The 18,259-nt window shown below is 40.6% G+C and overlaps 1 protein-coding gene across 4 annotated transcripts in view; it reads right to left on the bottom strand.

Annotated features, from left to right (window-relative positions):
• Window positions 1-18,259, bottom strand: part of SCN11A (sodium voltage-gated channel alpha subunit 11) — a 109,975-nt gene that overhangs the window by 81,799 nt on the left and 9,917 nt on the right. For 3 of the 4 annotated variants that reach the window (XM_045089158.1, XM_045089157.1, XM_045089155.1), the window contains exons 1-4: window positions 16,503-17,198; window positions 9,484-9,757; window positions 5,303-5,421; window positions 3,953-4,048 (exon numbers count right to left, since the gene is read on the bottom strand). In XM_045089158.1, the coding sequence (XP_044945093.1) occupies window positions 3,953-4,048; window positions 5,303-5,421; window positions 9,484-9,756 (488 nt within the window). In that variant the 5' untranslated portion in view covers window position 9,757; window positions 16,503-17,198. Of the gene's footprint in view, window positions 1-3,952; window positions 4,049-5,302; window positions 5,422-9,483; window positions 9,758-16,502; window positions 17,199-18,259 lie in introns of those variants that run through there. The other variant, XM_045089156.1, reaches the window with a different exon arrangement.

The following is an 18,259-nucleotide window of genomic DNA, read 5'->3' on the forward strand; positions in this document are numbered from 1 at the left end:
AAAAGAAATGGATCTTTTCTGATAGAATACCCAGCCACTGTCAGTCCACAAGGCTAAAGAACTGAGGTCTTGGGAACTTGAAAAATCCAAATCTAAGAGGAGAAATAGTTGTGAGTGGCTCTCTGCTTCGGTTTTGTTTGTTTGTTTTTTTAAGCTGATCACCTTTTAGGTGACAAATGAACACAGAAGATTAAATCATATCTGCCCTGAAATACCATTATTAAACCTGAGGTATAATTTACAAAATGAAGGGTATTTTTTGGAAAAAGGCTGTAATTGCAGATTTGTGGGATTTTGCAAGTCTCCTTCTAGATCTCAGACCATTGAGGAAACAGCCTCTGACTGCCATTTCTGCCTTCCACCTCCCATCCCCTCCCATTCTCTCTTTTCCAGCAGAAGCCTGGCCAATAGAGGGACAGGCAGACCAACATGACAGGGAGTAAAGCCATGCTCACCACCAGGAACAGGGCTTGGGAACTCCGTGATAGGGAAATCCCAAACCACCAGGCAAATAAGGCCCTCTGGAGTGTGTCACTGTCAGTTCAAGCATGGTTAGGGTATCCAGTCAGGGCCATGAGTGGTGTCCAGATAGGTTAACACCATGACCTATCCTAGGGCACTTTGGCATTCATTCTCTGAGAACTATTAGCTTGGAATCAATTTCCCATTTAAAAGTTTTCTAACCAAAGGACACTGACAAAACTAAGGTAACTCTCCCCGTCATGGGCCTAACAACTCAGTTACATGCCTTCTTTTATAAAACCATTATCAACAGCCTTCTCCAACTCCTACTTTCATGAATCCATTGCTAGTCCCTATGCCACCAGGGGACAGCAGCAGCTTCCCTTCAGCCTAGATGTTCATATGTTTTAGTAGTGAAAATGGTCTTTGAGCAAATTAGCATCCAATTGGGCCACTGCTTTCCATCAACAGAAAAAGAAGACTCATTGTATCTCACCAGAAGAAATGCTAGCAGGGCAGACCACTTCTACGGAAGCATTCCCCATTCCTGGATCTGCCTCCTCCATAGATCTCACTTGGTTGACCACGAAGGTTTCCAGAGACACTGCAGTAAACAAGGAGCAGCAGCCCCTGCACTACCAGTTAGCTCCTCACATGGAATAGCCAACTCTCTATAGGTGAGACCATTTCCCCAGCAATATTGTCAGGATGGTTCCTATTCTCAGGGGTGTCCATGCCCCTTGCTCCAAGGCACAGCCCTGAACTCACTGGCCTTAACTAAATCCCAAGTTTACTTAGCAACAGAGAAGAAGCAATCACTAAAAAGTAATGCAAAGGAAAAGCTAAAATAAAACAAAAAGGAAAGCTAAAACAAAAACAAAAAAAACAGCAGAGAATTAAAATGAAATATTACATGTACCTGATTAACAAAAAAAAAAAAAAAAAAAAAGGCAGGAATGAAAGAACAAGAGAAGCACAAAGGAACAAAAAACAAATGAGATCAACAGAAAACTGATAGAAAAACATCAGACCTGAATTCAAGCATATTCATAATTATATTAAATGCAAATGAAATAAATGTTCCATCAAAAGGCAGAGATTGAAAAATATGCTGCATAATAAACAAGAACCAACTATTAGCACAAAAGATACACTATAACTACAAAAACACTAAAATACAAAAATACAGTACACTATTAATACAAAAAAGGGTTGAGAGTAAAAGGATGAAAAAAGACATGCCACGCAAACAATGAGCATAAGAAAGCTGGAGTAGCTATAGTAATCTCAGACAAAACAAATACTTAAAGGAATGCTACTAGAGATAAAGAAAGACATTTCATAATGATAAAAGAATGCACATATTAGGAAGATATAATAACCATAAATCTGTATGTGCCTAATAATAGTGTTGCAAAAAACACGAGGCAAAACTTACCAAAAAGAAAAGGATAATAGACAAATTCACAATCATAGATGGAGATTTGAAACCTCTCCTCAGTAATTCATAGAAGTACTAATAGAAATGGTAAAAAGATAAAATCTAAATGACACTATCAACCACCCTAACTGACCATCTTCAGAATATCATATCATACAACTGTAGAATCCACATTCTTTCAAATCCATGTGAAAAATTTCCCAGGGTAGAACCATAAAATAAATTTCTCCTAATTTCAAAAGGTTGAAATCTTACAGAGTATATTCTCTACAACCGAATTAAATTGGAAGTTGTCAATGATAAGACAACTAGAAAAATATAAAATATTTGGAAATTTAAAAAACCACACTTCTGAATAACGTATGGGACAAAGAAGAAATCATAAGAAGAAGTAGGGAATATGTTTAAGCAATGAATAAAATAAAAACACAGGGTATCAATATCTTTGGGATGAAGCTTTAGCAGTACCTGGGTGGAAATTTATAGCTTTATACAATTGTACAAGGAAAGAAGAAAGATCTCAAACCAACCAAGTTTCTACTTTAAGAAGCTAGAAATGGAAAAGCAAATTAAACTCAAAAGCAATTAAATTCAAAGTAAACTGAAGGATGAAATTAATAAAGACTTTGAAACCTTCATATGTTGCCGGCAGAATTACAAAACAGTGCAGCCGCCTTGGAAAAGTTTGGCAGTTTATTATTACTCATTTACTCACCATATAACACACAGCAATTTTACTCCTAGATATTTATCCAGGGGAAATGCAAACATACAGCCACAAAAAGACTTTTATACAGAAATATTCATAGCAAGTTTGTTCATAATAACCAAAAATAGAAACAACCCACATGTGAATGGGAAAACAAATTGTGGTATACCCATACAAAGGAATACAACTCGACAACAAAGAGGGGGAAAGCTAGTGATATAAACAAGAACACGGATGCACCTCAAAACATGCTAAGTGGAAGAAGCCAGACATGAAAGTATGATATCATAGATACCATATGAGTCCATTATATGAAATTCTAGAAAGGCAAGGCTAGCCTAGAGTGACAGAAAGCAGATCAAGCCTAGCGTTAGGAGTTGGGGTTAGGGGACTTACTGCCAAGAAGCATGAGGAAACTTTTACGGTGTCTGGAATGTACTGTAATGTTGATTGTGGTGGTTTCTATCACATAATTAAATATGTGATCAAAATAAGAGATCTCTTATTATTCTGTCAATTTCTTATTTAATATATTCCTGAAAAACTAAAGCAGTAAATATGTCAAATTAGAAAAACCAAGACAACATATAAGAGAATATTTATTAAAATACAGTACTCTCTGAGTTGAAAAATTAACTTATATGACTGAATAGCCAACTAAAAATTACAAAAAGTAAATATTTTAGTTATACAAAAACTCACCAAAATGCACCTGGGTAAAAGCAAAAATGATACATGGTCAAAGATGGGAATACCCAATTCACAAACTAAAACAAAAGAGTCCAACCCAACCAGAAATTAAGGAAATGTAAATATTTTCAACTCTATAAATTAATAACTTTTCCAAATTTTTTGGAAACTATTTTGCCACCATATATTTTTCAAGCATTAAAATGTAACTTTTAATCCAGCAAGCCCATTTCTAACACTCTGTCTTAAGAAAATAGTAATTTTTTAAAAAGTAGCTATATGCAAAAATGTTGCTTGTTCCAATATTTATAGTAGTAAAATGCTAGAAGTTAATTATGGTTTATTCACCTGGTAAAATATTATATAACCATAAAAGTAGATTCCTATAAAGACTATGTAAACCCAAGGAAAACCACTTAAAAGCTAGACATAAAATTTGTATGTGTGCTGTTTATTATTTTAAAATGTCTTTAAAAAACAAAATAAAAATATGTATACCAAACTAAAATGGGCTCTGCCAGCATTTGTGCTGGGGAAGTGGGATTATGGGTGAGTTTGTCTTTATATATCTGAACTCTGATGTAATCACAAGTCTTTTAGGTGAATTTTTTTAAAACCTTAGGACAGACAAGCGCAGGACAAACACTTACTCAGCACTGTCGGCATTACTGCTTTCCTTACTGTAGGCGGTGGCCATGAACACACAGTTGATGATGACGGTGCAGATGATGAACATGCTGAACAATGTGACTGCTGTTCGTTAAGGCAGATACACTACAGGGTGGCACATGTCATCAATCACAGTGAAGGCTGTGGGCATACCTCCAGGTCTCCTTTCCACAGGTGCACCTGTCTGCTTACTGTGAGTGTTGGCAAAGAACAACTTATAGCTGTCCCTTCCCCTGAAGAACTGTCCTCAGCCAAATGGCAGCCTCCTCACCTGGAGGGCTATAGCTCCCTTCCTCATGTCTGACGGCCTGAGACATAGAAAAGCTTGCCCCTTGCTTCCAGGGGAGCAGCTCTGTGATTTATTTAGTGCTCCAGAGCTCCTGGCAGGCTCAAGCTGATGTGGGATCAGCTGAGACCCCATCCTCACTAGCCTTCACTTTCTGCTCCATCCTGTTTCCCTCTTTCCTTCTCCAGAGAGCACTCTGCAACTGAATCACTTAAATAAAAATCTCCATCTCGGGCTCTGCTTCTAGAGAATCCAACCTGAATAGTTACCCCTTCCCATTCCCCAGTACTTCATTATGTCTAGCACTCTTGTCTCCCAGTCTAAAACTGTCTGGTGTCCCCACTACCTGCTGCCCATATTGGCAGTGCTGACTGTCTTTACTCTTTAACACTGAGGATGGAATCTCAAAGTCTTAAGAGTTCAGGGATTCATTTAAATGGGTGAGGTGGGCAGATGCGGGGTCACAGAGAGGGGCTGAGATGGGGTAAAGCAGAGCTTGCACAACTCCTCTGAAAGAGGCAGTGCTTCCTCACAACACTGATTTTTGCCAGGTAGGAAGGCAGGCCTAGTCTTCATAGAGGTTCCATCTTCAAAAGATGCTGCAAATCTGGACTTTTAGCATTATAGAGTGTCTCCAGAAAGTTTTAAACACTGTGTAGGTCCAGCACAACACACTGAGCAGCTAAATACAGAGCAAAGGCTAATAGTTTGCAACCTTTGTTTGGGTCTCAACTTAGATGTTCCTTTCTCCAGAAAGTTATCCTGGATGCCTCCAAAGCACTACTACTCCTCCCAAACTGCCCATCTCACTAACGAAATTGCCTTCCTTTAAGGCCCATCTCCTTCTGAGGTCATAGGATCCTAGTGCAGGGCCAAGTCTTGTTCACACATAGCAGTAGCAGAGGCCCTGCCACACAGCAGTAGGCCCTCAGCCAGAATTTGTTTCAAGAACAAGCTACTTCCACTCAACAAGCATGTGAACAATCTGGGGCTCTTGCACTTTTAACATGACCTGGACTTAGTAAAAGATGCAATGAAAAGATATGAATGGACCGAGATTTTGATGGCTAAACTCCGGATTGGATTGAAAGGCCCAAAAATGAACAAGGCACGCTTGGCACTGAAGCGGTAGATTGTTCTCTTTTTGTTCAACACCATAAATGTCTGCAAAAACAAAAAAAACACAACAAGAATTACATGCAGTAACAAAACAATATTTATCATGATTTCATTTAGAGAAAATTTAGTGGAACCACAGATTGAGGTGTGGCTTGGCTCATTATGACCCTGACAGTTTCTGATGGCAGTGCTGTTATTCTGAAGCCCGAGGTACTTTCTGACCAGTCTACACTGGGACTCTGGACACCAACAGATGCACCACGTGGCCTAGGTCTCACTCAGAATCCCAAGATAAGTACTGGGCTGTGGACGGTTTACCTAGTGTAATACTCTGGAGGCTCCAGAAATGGAACATATACACCCTGCAGAAAAACATGGGCAGAGGCTAGTAACCAGGACAAGCAAAATCCTTCATTTCATACTCCATGGTATGTATCTATGGAGATAAGAACTAGAAGGAACTTGGAGAGATGGAAGTAGTATTGAACATTCATATTCAGCAGATTATTTTAAATTATTTTGATTATAAATGAAAACTTCATAACAAACCTTAGAATAGTCAAGGACCTAGAGAGCCCATATTGTTGTACCTGAGCTGTTCTATATGAGATAGTCTGTAAGTCAATTCTAACCTTGAGGATCATCAAGAAAAGTCATCAAGGTTCCCAGACTTGCTCTCCCATTCTCCTTACAGACATTCAGGCAAATCCACCTATGGTTCCCAACTGGTGGGAAAGGCCCTACAGAAGGCATCTGGAAATGCATGTGGGTGTTTCTGATTGTCTGTCACAATTACTGGAGGCCCTACTGACCTTTACTGGGTAGGTCCATGGATGCCAAACCCAGGACAGATCTGCTAAATGGTATGCTGTCCCATCCAAAATGCCCACTGGGATCCACTGAAGAATACCATAATTGCACCCATTTCTTCCTACCATGTCTTCCTGGGCTTTGGGAATGAAGCAGCCTCCAGACAACAATCCATCACTCAGAGGCTCCTAACATCAACTCCCAGACCTCTTCTTTCCATTAAGCCATAATCTGGCTGTCTCCTTATATGTCCCTAAAGTTATTAGTTACAAAAGTCTTCACAGAATGAGGATTGTCCCTGTTTCCCCATATCTCTGCTCCTTTAAGATTTGCAAAAGTACTACTTGACATGTAATCCAGTATGTTCTTATGCAGAAAAGATAAGCCTTGTCACCCAGGCTCAATATAGGAGGGTGGATGCTGCCTTGGCTGAGGTACCAGAACTTCAGTCACTGCCAACCATCAACCACCCTTCGTTGAGTTGCTGGAACTTACTTGTCTGCTGGCCATCTGGCTGCAAGAAAAAATGGAGTAGGATATTTTCTGTTGCCTCTACAACAAAAGGAAATGGGCCACAGAGTTCTCTGAAAGTTATGAGCTCAGGAGCCCAAGACCCACTTTAGGGATTCTGGGCCCTTCCTTTGAATAGAAAGATAATTTCAGGGCAGAAAGCAAACCTCTCCCTGAGGTGGGTCACCCCAGATTAATAGGTGGCATGATATGGCTCTGTCTCTGTGTCCCTTGATATTTATTAATGCCATCTCTGACTGTTTTAAATATTTCAACTAATGGTGTATTTAACTATACTTGTCAGGGTTTAAATTATTAAAATGATAGGTACCAGCTCCTTCTGTCTGCTTACTGACCCCACCCCTGTCTCTGTAGCTCTTCAAAATGGAAATTTCTAAAGATAGGAAGTAGCGTTAGACTACAGAAGGAGCCCTTGGGTTTGAGTCACAACTCCATCCCTTACTGGTTGTTTGGCCCGGCCTAATCCACTGCCCCCTCTAGTCGTTATCTCCCTCATCTGCGAGGTGGAGTGCTAACTTTCACATATATCTCACATGACTTCTGAGAGTACCAGCCAGCCATATGGAGTCATGGGTATGCAAAGTTCTAAAGAAGTATCATGTCTTCTGATTTAAAGCAGGAGCCCAAGCTGAGAAGGAATCTATCCTCTCAGGACTGTCTACAGCACACCAAGCTGCTGCCTGCTCCAGTCTTGAGGCAGAAGACCTCCAACAGTTAACCCATACTTAACAACTCTGCCTCCAAGAAGACTCTGGAGTTCTGGGGCATAAGAAGGAGAAATACTGGACTGTTTCTGTTCCCTCATCTCTCATCCCCCTTCTTGATTTTCCAACTCACACCCCATTTTCCTCTATATACACAGTTCCCATTTGGCCTAGTAACCCTAGGTCTGTCCCAATATAAGGACATACCAGGCAACATTTCTCTGGAAAGATAAATTTCTTATGGTTGCCAGCATAAAATGGTTTCAGTGTCTCGTATTTCTAGGACTTCTCCCCAAATTTCCTTCCTCTCTGAACTCAGTCTGGTGAGGTAGATTTTCCATTCTCTGCTGGGTGATATGATAATGGTAAGGTCTTCTGAGCTTTTCTTGAAAGGAGAGGACTGTTCTCACTGCCCCAGTCTTTCAAACAGCCATCAGAACAACCCAGAGCTCACATTTTCTCACTCAGGAGTCCCTTTAATGAACTTTTACTAGAATATCCCTATAAGAACTACATTCAGGTAAGTTAAACAGCAAGCCTATCACATATTGACATGGATTTACATAAAATTCTCCATATGCCCACATGCACCCGAAAGTTTATAGCAGTCATGTCCACAATAGCCAAGCTACAGAAAAAACCTAGATGTCCATCAACAGATGAATGGATAAAGAAGATGTGGTATATATATACAATGGAATACTATGCAACCATCAAAAGAAATGAAGTCTTGCCATTTGTGACGATGTGGATGGAACTAGAGGGTATTATGCTTAAAGAAATATGTCAATCGGAGAAAGACAATTATCATATGCTCTCCTTGATAATGAGGAAGTTGAGAGGCAATGTGGGGAGTTTAGAGGGTAGGAAAAGAATAAATGAAACAAGATGGGATCAGGAGGGAGACAAACCATAAGGAACTCTTAATCTCACAAAACAAACTGAGGGTTGCTGGGGGGTGAGGGGTAGGGAGAGGGTGGTGGGGTTATGGATATTGTGGAAGGAATGTGCTATGGTGAGTGCTGTGAAGTGTTAAACCTGGCGATTCACAGACCCGTAACCCTGGGGCTAATAATACATTATATGTTAATAAAGGGTACTTACAATAAAAAAAAAAGTCAGCATCACCATCAAAATTCATTTGCTAAATACCTAAAATTTGTGATGTTTTGTTGATGATTTATAAATAAGAATATATGGAAGAGATTCCAGTCTCCTAAGACTTTATAAATTAGCATAAATGTATTGACTTAAAATAAGATGTAAGACAATAAAGATAATAAAATAAGACAATAAAATAAAATAAAATAAATAAGATGAAATAAAATAAAATACAATAAAAAAAGATATAAGATAACAAGAGAGCAGGCATATTTATGGCAGTAGCACTTTGCTCATTTACTGTTGTCAATAAAATGCAGGTAATTGTGAAAAAAAATTTTCCATATGCCCAGTTGACTGCCATATTCTTGGACTTCATTTATTCTATTATGTGTCATGTTGGTCTGTGGCTCAGGCCTTGAAAAATCTTTAGTAGCCTAAAAAGCCTATAGTTGAGAAGTTTGATGAGGAAAACTCTTACTGCTGAAATGGACATTTTTGGACAGTGATATTCATCTTTCATCTAGGAATAATGCTTTACAGTTTATAAAGTACTTCCATATCATACCCATGTTATAGGAAGCAGACATGATCCCCATTTTACAGATCAGAAAAATAAGGCTTAGTGAAGTGGCTTATCTGAAGTCAAAAAGCCAATCACTTAAATGGCCTACACCCAATTTTTCTGTTAGTCCAGTCCTCTTTCTGACACCATTTTTTCCCTCTGTTTTCCTTTTAAGCTTCCTGCTGCTTCTAGTCTTCCTCCTCTTTGCCAAGATATACAATACAGAAAGAAAATGAGAACTGAAAAAGGTTTTCAGCAGTACAAAGGCATCAACAAGTGGTGATAGCAAAGGAGAAAGACAGACATCCCTGTAAGCTCCAAGATCAGTGTTTGGAGAGTCTTGTAACTGTCATTATAACTGCATGGTTAGAACACCCCAGACCCCCAGTCAACTACCTTATGATTTCTGTAGAATGGGTCCAAGTCTTCCAGAGGCCTTGCTATCAGCTCATGGGGAATGTCACCATAGAGTTTGGGCAACTTCCTGGAGACCTTTAGGTCAAGCTGAGGCCGAGGCTGGGGTTCTAAGGTTGTCTGGTCTTTGCACTTCTTTTTCTCCTTTTGGATGGCGATCCCCTTCTCAATTGTAGCCAGGGTGTCAGAAGTGAAGGGACGGAAATTCCGCTCATCTGGAAAGATCACTGGGTAGCACCTGTCATCCATCTTCATCCTCAAGAGAGAGATAAGTGGTAGGTCCTTAGAGAGCTCTGGAAGGTAGAAACCACACAGCCTGTCCTGGAATTCCACTTTCTAAGGATGTTTTCAATGGGCAGCTATAAGAATTAAGTGAAGTGAGGGGACTTGGGAGTTCACTGGCTGTGGAGCAGGTCAGAAGAGGTGACAACCATTGTCGATATAGCAGGGATTTGGGGCACAGGGAAGACCAAAACAGGCCATCATTCCCGGAGGACCTGGATGTAAGTGGCAAGTTAAGTTCAGGAACAATGGGCAGAAGAAGCCCAGTCTCTAAAACTCCCCTTTCTCTCATAAACATATATGATTGAATTGGTATAAATGAAGTGGAAATATAAAGAGATTCTACTGTATTTGGTTCTAGTGCTCACGAAAGACATTTGAGTCAGGGATGAATTCCTCTGCAGTCAACAGCATATGAAAGTTAGGTGATCCTAGAAAATAGATGAGCCTTGAGCAAGACAGTAATACCGAACCTGCCAAACTACTAAAGTTGGACCTGCAGATGGTGGCTCAGTGGCCGCAGTGTGAACAGGAGCAGAAAGGATAGGGAATTAAGTGGGACATAGATATGAGTTGCAAAATCAAAACTATAAGTGCACGTGTCTTCTCACTGGTCAGCAAAGGTCTTAAAATGTGGTGGAATGGAAACAAAAAGGTTACGAACACAGGCACAAACATTTACACTAACACTTATGATTCTAAGCCAACTCTCTTACTTCTGAAACCCTGATCTGGCAGAAATGAGACCCCAAGAAAGCAGCAAGGATTTGCCAAAACTAACAGGGTCATTCTGCCATGGGATAATAGCTGTATTGGCCCCTATCCCTGACAGTCCCTTCTATAAAGACTTCCTCTACAACCTGAAGTTTAAAAGTAGGCTCTGAGAAAATGCAGTAGTGCTCAGGTTAAATGCCTTCACTGCCCATGCCAAGCACACTATTCCTTTCTTATATACCTGAATGTCAATCTAATATTGATTTCCAAGGCACTCCAGAGAATTACAGTGGGTAATCCAACATAGCATTGGTTTGTTCATTCAGCAACCATATGCTCAGTGTCTGTTCTAAGAACATGGCTAGGCACTAATGGAGAAGAAACAACAGCCCCTCCTCCTGGTCCTACAAATTATGCTGCCCGGGTGTAGTAGTGGTGAAGACAGATAAAAGATAGGAAATTACAATAGAGTAAGACAGATGTTAATATAGGGAGAGGTAGAGGGTGCTATGTTTGTGCATGGGTTAGGTGTCTAACCGATCCCGGGGAATCAGGGATGATATGCCAAAGCTTTAATGTCCCAGTTGAGACCTAAAGGTGATATAAGACACAGACAAGAAAAAAGAAGGACATTAGAATGTCGTAGGAGAAACAAACAGCATGTACAGGGACCCATGGGTGAAAAAGAACATGGTGCCTGTCAACAGGTTCTGTCTGCCTGGGATGGAGATTTTGTGGAATGGAATTGTCAGATAAGGTCCCAGTCAGCATTAAGAGAGCATGTGGGGCCGTATAATACTTAGTAAATATCATGGTTTTCACCCCGAGGGTAATGGAGAGTTGCTAAAGAGTGTGTGGTGGTCGTCGTTGTTACAGAGGAGTAACACTATCAGGTTTTTTAAAAAAAATATCTCTCTTACTGATGAGAATGGATAGGACTTAGTACCGGGGGCTAAAGGAGGTGAGGAGCTGGAACTGAAGAGAATGTTCCAACAATCACAACCAGTAAGGATGACGGAATGGAGTGGGTGGATCTGAAAGTCACTTAAGAAATACCCTTGATCAGTGATTTATGGGGAGGGAGAGATTTGAGGGACAGGAAGGAGCTGAGGTTCCTGCCTTGGGCAGCTGGGTCAGCACAGTGCCACCCATTCAGACAGAGAGTACTATGGAAGGAAGAAGCTTTGGGGAAAAGAGGGAATTTAAAACAGATGGAATTGAAGCTGTTTCTCTCCACCTGCAAGTGGAGAGAATGAGGGGGCATTTGAACACAGAGCAATCATAGCTTACACACATTAGCCTTTGAAAAAAGCATGTAAGAAAAAAAAATCAAATTCTCTTGAAAATTCCTCAGGAAGGCACCAAACTGAAGAAGCATCCCACCTATGTGGTCAACAAGGTGAATATGGACAATTTTTCTTCTGGTGCCAGACTAGTCACCTTTTCTTCAGTTAACCCACAGATTGGTTGAATTGTGTTTAAGGGCCATGATAAAGGCAATGTATATGTCTTTAAACATACTAAGAGTAATTTGAAGCCCACAGTGTGGGTATATATCATATATCAACTGAAATGACATAGGGAATCTAGATTCACTGTATTCTGTTCTATTCATTCAAGGTCAATGATGGATGTTCCTGGATGTTCCTGGATGATGGAATTGGCCACACTACTTAGATTACTCTCTCTTTCTTCCCACCCCTCCATTCCCCCTCCCTTCCATTCCACTCCCCTTTCTCTCATAAACATATATGATTGAATTGGTATAAATGAAGTGGAAATATAAAGAGATTCTACTGTATTTAGTTCTAGTGCTCACGAAAGACATTTGAGTCAGGGATGAATTCCTCTGCAGTCAACAGCATATGAAAGTTAGGTGATCCTAGAAAATAGATGAGCCTTGAAAGACCCTGGATGGCATAAACTAGACCTTATGCTAAGTGATAGCAAGGAATGTAGTGCAGCGTTTCTTAAAGAAGAAACTGGACACTCTGACCCCGTTACTCTGAAGCTGGGAATATTTTACTCAATTTCTAGTAGAAAAGAGGCTTGATGGAAATAAGTAACACAAAATAAAATTGAGACCCCTACAAAGTGTGCACATTAAAATTTGTTATAGATGCTGAAATAACTAAAGAACTACATGTTAAAGTTGACACTGGAAACTATAAAAATTGACCCGGAAATAAGAGGACTTTATAATAAGTAAATAAATAAATAAATAATATCAACTTAAGTAAATCTGATGAAATAAAATGACGTGCAGTAAAATTTTCTTAATAACTGAAAAAACTGATGAAAGAATCAAATATCTTTAATAAACGCAGACTCAAAAATGGACTATAGAAATATAGGCTATGCATGCAAAATTAAATTAATAAAATTTAATATGGTGTAACTGATAAAATTTAGAATGATTCAAGTCTTCATTGTGAAACTTATACCTCAAATACTTGATTCTGAAAATTTTTCTTACAGAAAATAGATTGCATTGCATGGAAAATTGGTTGAAGAATCAAATTGGCTGAATACAATTCTTTTCCAAGCTTCACTAATAATCAAGTATGATGGCAAATTTTTCAGACACTGAATGATTCTTTACAAAAAAATCATTTGAGTATATGCTCCCAAACAATGAAAAGAGAAGCCAAAAAACGGAGGATGCTTGAAATCCAAAACATGGGGCACCTAACCCAAGCACACAATAAAAAAATTCCAGGGTGACTGGAAAAATCAATTGATCCAACTAGAATTAGAAATCAGAGCCCTGTGCCATTTGAGATATCACCTTACACCAGTTAGAATGGCCAAAATTAGCAAGACAGGAAACAACATGTGTTGGAAGGGATGTGGAAAAAGGGGAACCCTCTTCCACTGTTGGTGGGAATGCAAGTTGGTGCAGCCTCTTTGGAGAACAGTGTGGAGATTCCTCAAGAAATTAAAAATAGAGCTTCCCTATGACCCTGCAATTGCACTCCTGGGTATTTACCCCAAAGATACAGATGTAGTGAAAAGAAGGGCCATCTGTACCCCAATGTTTATAGCAGCAATGGCCACGGTGGCCAAACAGTGGAAGGAACCAAGATGCACTTCAACGGACAAATGGATAAGGAAGATGTGGTCCATATACACTATGGAGTATTATGCCTCCATCAGAAAGGATGAATACCCAACTTTTGTAGCAACATGGAGGGGACTGGAAGAGATTATGCTGAGTGAAATAGTCAAGCAGAGAGAGTCAATTATCATATGGTTTCACTTATTTGTGGAGCATAACAAATAGCATGGAGGACATGGGGAGTTAGGAGAAGGGAGTTGGGGGAAATTGGAAGGGGAGGTGAACCATGAGAGACTATGGACTCTGAAAAACAATCTGAGGGGTTTTAAGTGGTGGGGGGGAGGTAGGGGGAACCAGGTGGTGGGTATTAGAGAGGGCACAGATTGCATGGAGCACTGGGTGTGGTACAAAAACAATGAATACTGTTATGCTGAAAATAAATAAAAAATAAATTTTAAAAAAATAATTAAAAAAAAAAAGAAAAAGAAAAAAAAACACCATCCCAGCCCTCAAGGTTCTTACAACGTGGGAATTTAGGTGAGTCAAGGATAGAGGATGAAACCATACAGTGAGTGTGGCTGCACTTGGGAGAAATTTAGTTGCTGTGGGAACCCAGAGGACACAGTGGTTAATGAAGAATCAGAAATCATTGAGCTGGGAGGACAATGGGAGATGTGCACATGTGTGAAAACACTGAGGGCAGCAAGGGTTTTTGTTTCTTATTTATGACTCTACCAGTCATTATAAAATTTGCATAACTTCACTGTGCTACACATCAGCAGTTTGCCCACCAGACCTTTCCCTATCCTCTTCTTTCTGCTCAGAGCCTGTGCAACTGATTCACATGGGCCCCTTAGTGGGATCCCTGGACTCTGGCTTCTGGCTAGCTTTGGCTGATGGGAGGCACCAGCAAGAGACCCAGAGAATAGAGGAGGGTGAAGTCCGGTTTTTCCTCCCCACCCTTCCACCCAATGGCGGTCATGTACCACAGCTCCTTCCATGTGACCCATCCACAGGGCTCTCCCTGGTTCTGTAAAACCTCCCTTCCTGGGCCCCTTCAAATGTAGGTCTAATGATACCCTGTTCTCACCATACCTGAAAACTGCACCCTCATTGGTTCCTCTTCCTGAACTCTGCCTCCATTTAAAAAATATCCCTTTAATAAAATAGCCTCAAAATGCCCAGTTTAAATGTGCCATCTGTTTCCTGCCAGGGCCCTGGATGATGGAATCATCCATTAAATAAAATTTAGAAAACAAGAAAAGGAAATGATCACCCACAAACAAAAGCCACCTAGCATATGCACGTTTTTTAACATTTTGGTATATTTCTTTCTGGCAATCTTTATGTCCATATATTTAGTAGCTGACATTGTCATGCATATGCAATTTGCCTTGATAAACTTTTCAATTAATGTGGTATTACAAACATTTTTACAGTGATAGCAATCATTTAATGGCTTCTATCCTGTTTCAGGTAAAATTTTAAGTGTGTTAACGTTACATTATCTCATTTAATCCTCAGAACAATCTCATGGAGAAAAAGAACAATGTCATGAGATAAATATTATCTGTTGGGGGTTTCTGAAAGGGAATAGTCATCTAGAATGAAGGGGAACTATTTGTGTCCTTCTTTTAATAGGCAGGGGTTTTAACCTTAGGTCTTCTTAGACTACTGTTTCTCTCCAATTTTCTCTGTCAGTAAGAAGCCAAACTGGACAACCTGATCCTCACACTTTACCCTAACCAGCAGGGGAAGTCACTGGGGAAGCCACCAGAGGTTTGCAACTACACGACCAAAACATTTCGATGTGGCTTTGGTATACTCAATCTGAAACTCTGCACTGAGATTAATAAGAGCTCTAAACTATGGGCTAAGCACTGGGTCAAATGCTTTAAGTAGATTATCTCTCATAATCTCTCTTAACTTCCCAGGAGATCTACAAGGTAGATGTTGGTATATCATCCACATTCTACAGAAGAGAACAGGAGACCTCAGAGAAATTGAGATACTTGCCTATGATCACATAAGGACATGCTAGAGAAACTCAGTCCCAAGTAATCACCACCATATAATCCACCTACCTGCCTAGTTCTTCGTACTCCAAGCTAAGACACCTCAAGGAGGTGAGAGAAGGGAGTCAGGAGAAGAAAGCCACACAGCTTGCAGCTGGGCTGGGCGGGGTCTATGACACCCTCACTGTGTGATGTGCTTCCCAGGACATCAGCCTCACTGCCACCTTTGAATTCACCTGTCACTCCCACATGCATTCCACCGCCCCACCATGACACCTTCCCATACACCCAACCCAGACAGCCCAATGGTAATGTACCCTACAAGATGGCCCTTTGTCCATTTGGGGTGGTTGTCTAAACAACAAGATCTTAACTTTGGTGACACAGAAGCAGGTCCATCAATGCGGCTCACAAAAAATAACATCCCATAAGAAAATCAGAAAACAAATGAACATGAACAGACTTCGACACTACTGATCTCAATCCAAAATCAATCCCAGATTGATTAGCTCTTCAGAAAAAAAAAATTTTAAGTATACATTAATTTCTGATTAAATTAATTGGGCACAAAGAACTCAGAAACTATTTGGAAGATTTGCATGATAGTCTCAGGACTTGAACATATCTTCTCTAGAAAAACCCAATTCCTGACATGAAGGCCAGTGTTGTAAGCACTTACTAGGCGGGTAGCTGTCTCCTGTCCCCATGGCCTCAGGCCTTCTCAGAGCACTTGACAGGAGGAGAAACACCTCCATGGACCCGGTAACCTGAGCCATGCATCTTGTACCTGGTTCCTGACTCTGATTTGAGCAGGAAATGATTACAAAAGGCCTGTACCCCATCCTGATGGAAAAAACACAGCAAGTTCCACAGTGACAAGTCTAGCCTTGAAAGCACAGAAGAATAGGGCTGCCCCAGCCCAGAGGACTTACCTGCCTTGGTTAGGTGGCTCCAGACACGCAGCCCCAGTGGTACCTCTCAAAGCTCTCCACGCAAGTCTCTCAGAGTCTGAGCTCCTGCTCCTGGCAGTTGGAGGCCTTCTGGGAGGGGCGGCTCGGAAGCTGGGTGGAGAGCGTGAGGAAGGCAAATGGGAACATGGCCAAAGTGATTTTAAAGAATCGTGTAGGAAACCCTGTAACCGGAGAAGTGACTGAGATGGTACTTACATTTATACTTTGGAAGCATCTGCCTTTAATCAGCGCTTAATCTAACTCTGCAGAAAGCATCATTAATAAAGAAACAGGTTGTTTCTTTTCTTTGACCTCATCCAAGTGGGTGAGAGAACTGCAAAGAGTCCATCTGAAAAGCCATGCTGGGCTTCTCCAAGCAGTGTAGCCTGCAGGCCATCTAAACCAGGCACTCTGGGGTTTTGCCCCCCAGGACTTACTAAGGCCCACAATGTGAAATTGTTCATAAGGTACCCAGTCAGCTGCTCCTTCTTTCTTTTTTCTTTGCCACCAACACTTGGGGTCCCCACTTAGGAAAACACATGCTTGCCTATGTGGTTGTCATAAAGGACACCAAGAAAATCCCTTGGCCTCCAAAGCAACTCCAGAAATGTATCTGTCCTCAAACCCCAAACTCCCCCGAGTTAGCTTTTTGTTTTACTAATTCTCAAGGACAACTTGGATCTCTTTGTAAAGTGTCACACCATAAGCTATTTTCAGCCACTGTCACCTTCCAAAGGCTAGCTGACAGCCAACAGGGATAAACAATTCAAGATGGGTGTTTACATGGGGGCAGGAGGTAGGAAGTAGGTGTTTAAAGGAATGTTGGAGTAGAATTACAGGCAGATTTGGGTCCTGCCAGAAGTGGCACTGAACACTTGTCAAAAGAACTGGGCATAAATCCCAGCTCTACCAGTAAAGCTGCATGGTATTGGATAAAGCACTGAATTTCTCTGAATCTTAATTTTATTTGTATAAAATGGGATAATTCTTTCAAACCTCCTTAGTCTTAAGAAGCAAATGTGATGATAGCTATACTGCAAACACTGGATGTAAGTATCTTCCTTTTTAAGAGGGAAAAGGCCTGGGTTTTTTTATCCCCCAACTGACTCAACACCTAGATCCCACACAGAAAAACTGAAATCACAGACATGGGATTAGTACCAGGCTTGGCACAATGTATATGCCCTCACTTTTTAAAGCAGTGATGATCAGAAATTCTAACCCTCTCTGATTTCAGAGTGATTCTCAGAATAACAGAAGGCCAAAGAAGAGGAGAAGTACTTAGAGTTAATAAATAAGCATTTTTATATGGATAAAAACGTGTGGCAAGAGGTAAAGGAGGCCTCTAAATCCATTATCTTAAAAGGTCCTGGCCTTTTTAAATATAAACTCTTTGCAAATATTATTTTCCTAAGCTATTAAGTCATTTTCTGACTTCCCACTCTGAAGTTTCAGAGAACATCCTAGCTTCATCTTCAAGGTGAATGCAAATGATTCCAAATGTAAGGGCTTCTAAAGAGTAACATACAAACACAGGCCAGCCGAACAGTGTGGGGTTTGCATTCAGGACTTTCCCCAGACTCACTCCTTCGCTGGAGAACTTGGGGAAGGCAAATATGCATTTGAAAGCTGGAGCAGATAAGCAAAATAAGTCAATCAGAGAAAGACCAGTACTGTAAGATCTCACTGATATGAGGAATTTGAGAAGCCCGGCTTGGGTGGTGGAGGAAGAGAGGGAG

The sequence above is a fragment of the Mustela putorius genome, unplaced genomic scaffold, assembly GCF_011764305.1.
Source record: "Mustela putorius furo isolate JIRA1106 unplaced genomic scaffold, ASM1176430v1.1 tig00003834_pilon_pilon_pilon, whole genome shotgun sequence".
NCBI lineage: Eukaryota > Metazoa > Chordata > Mammalia > Carnivora > Mustelidae > Mustela > Mustela putorius.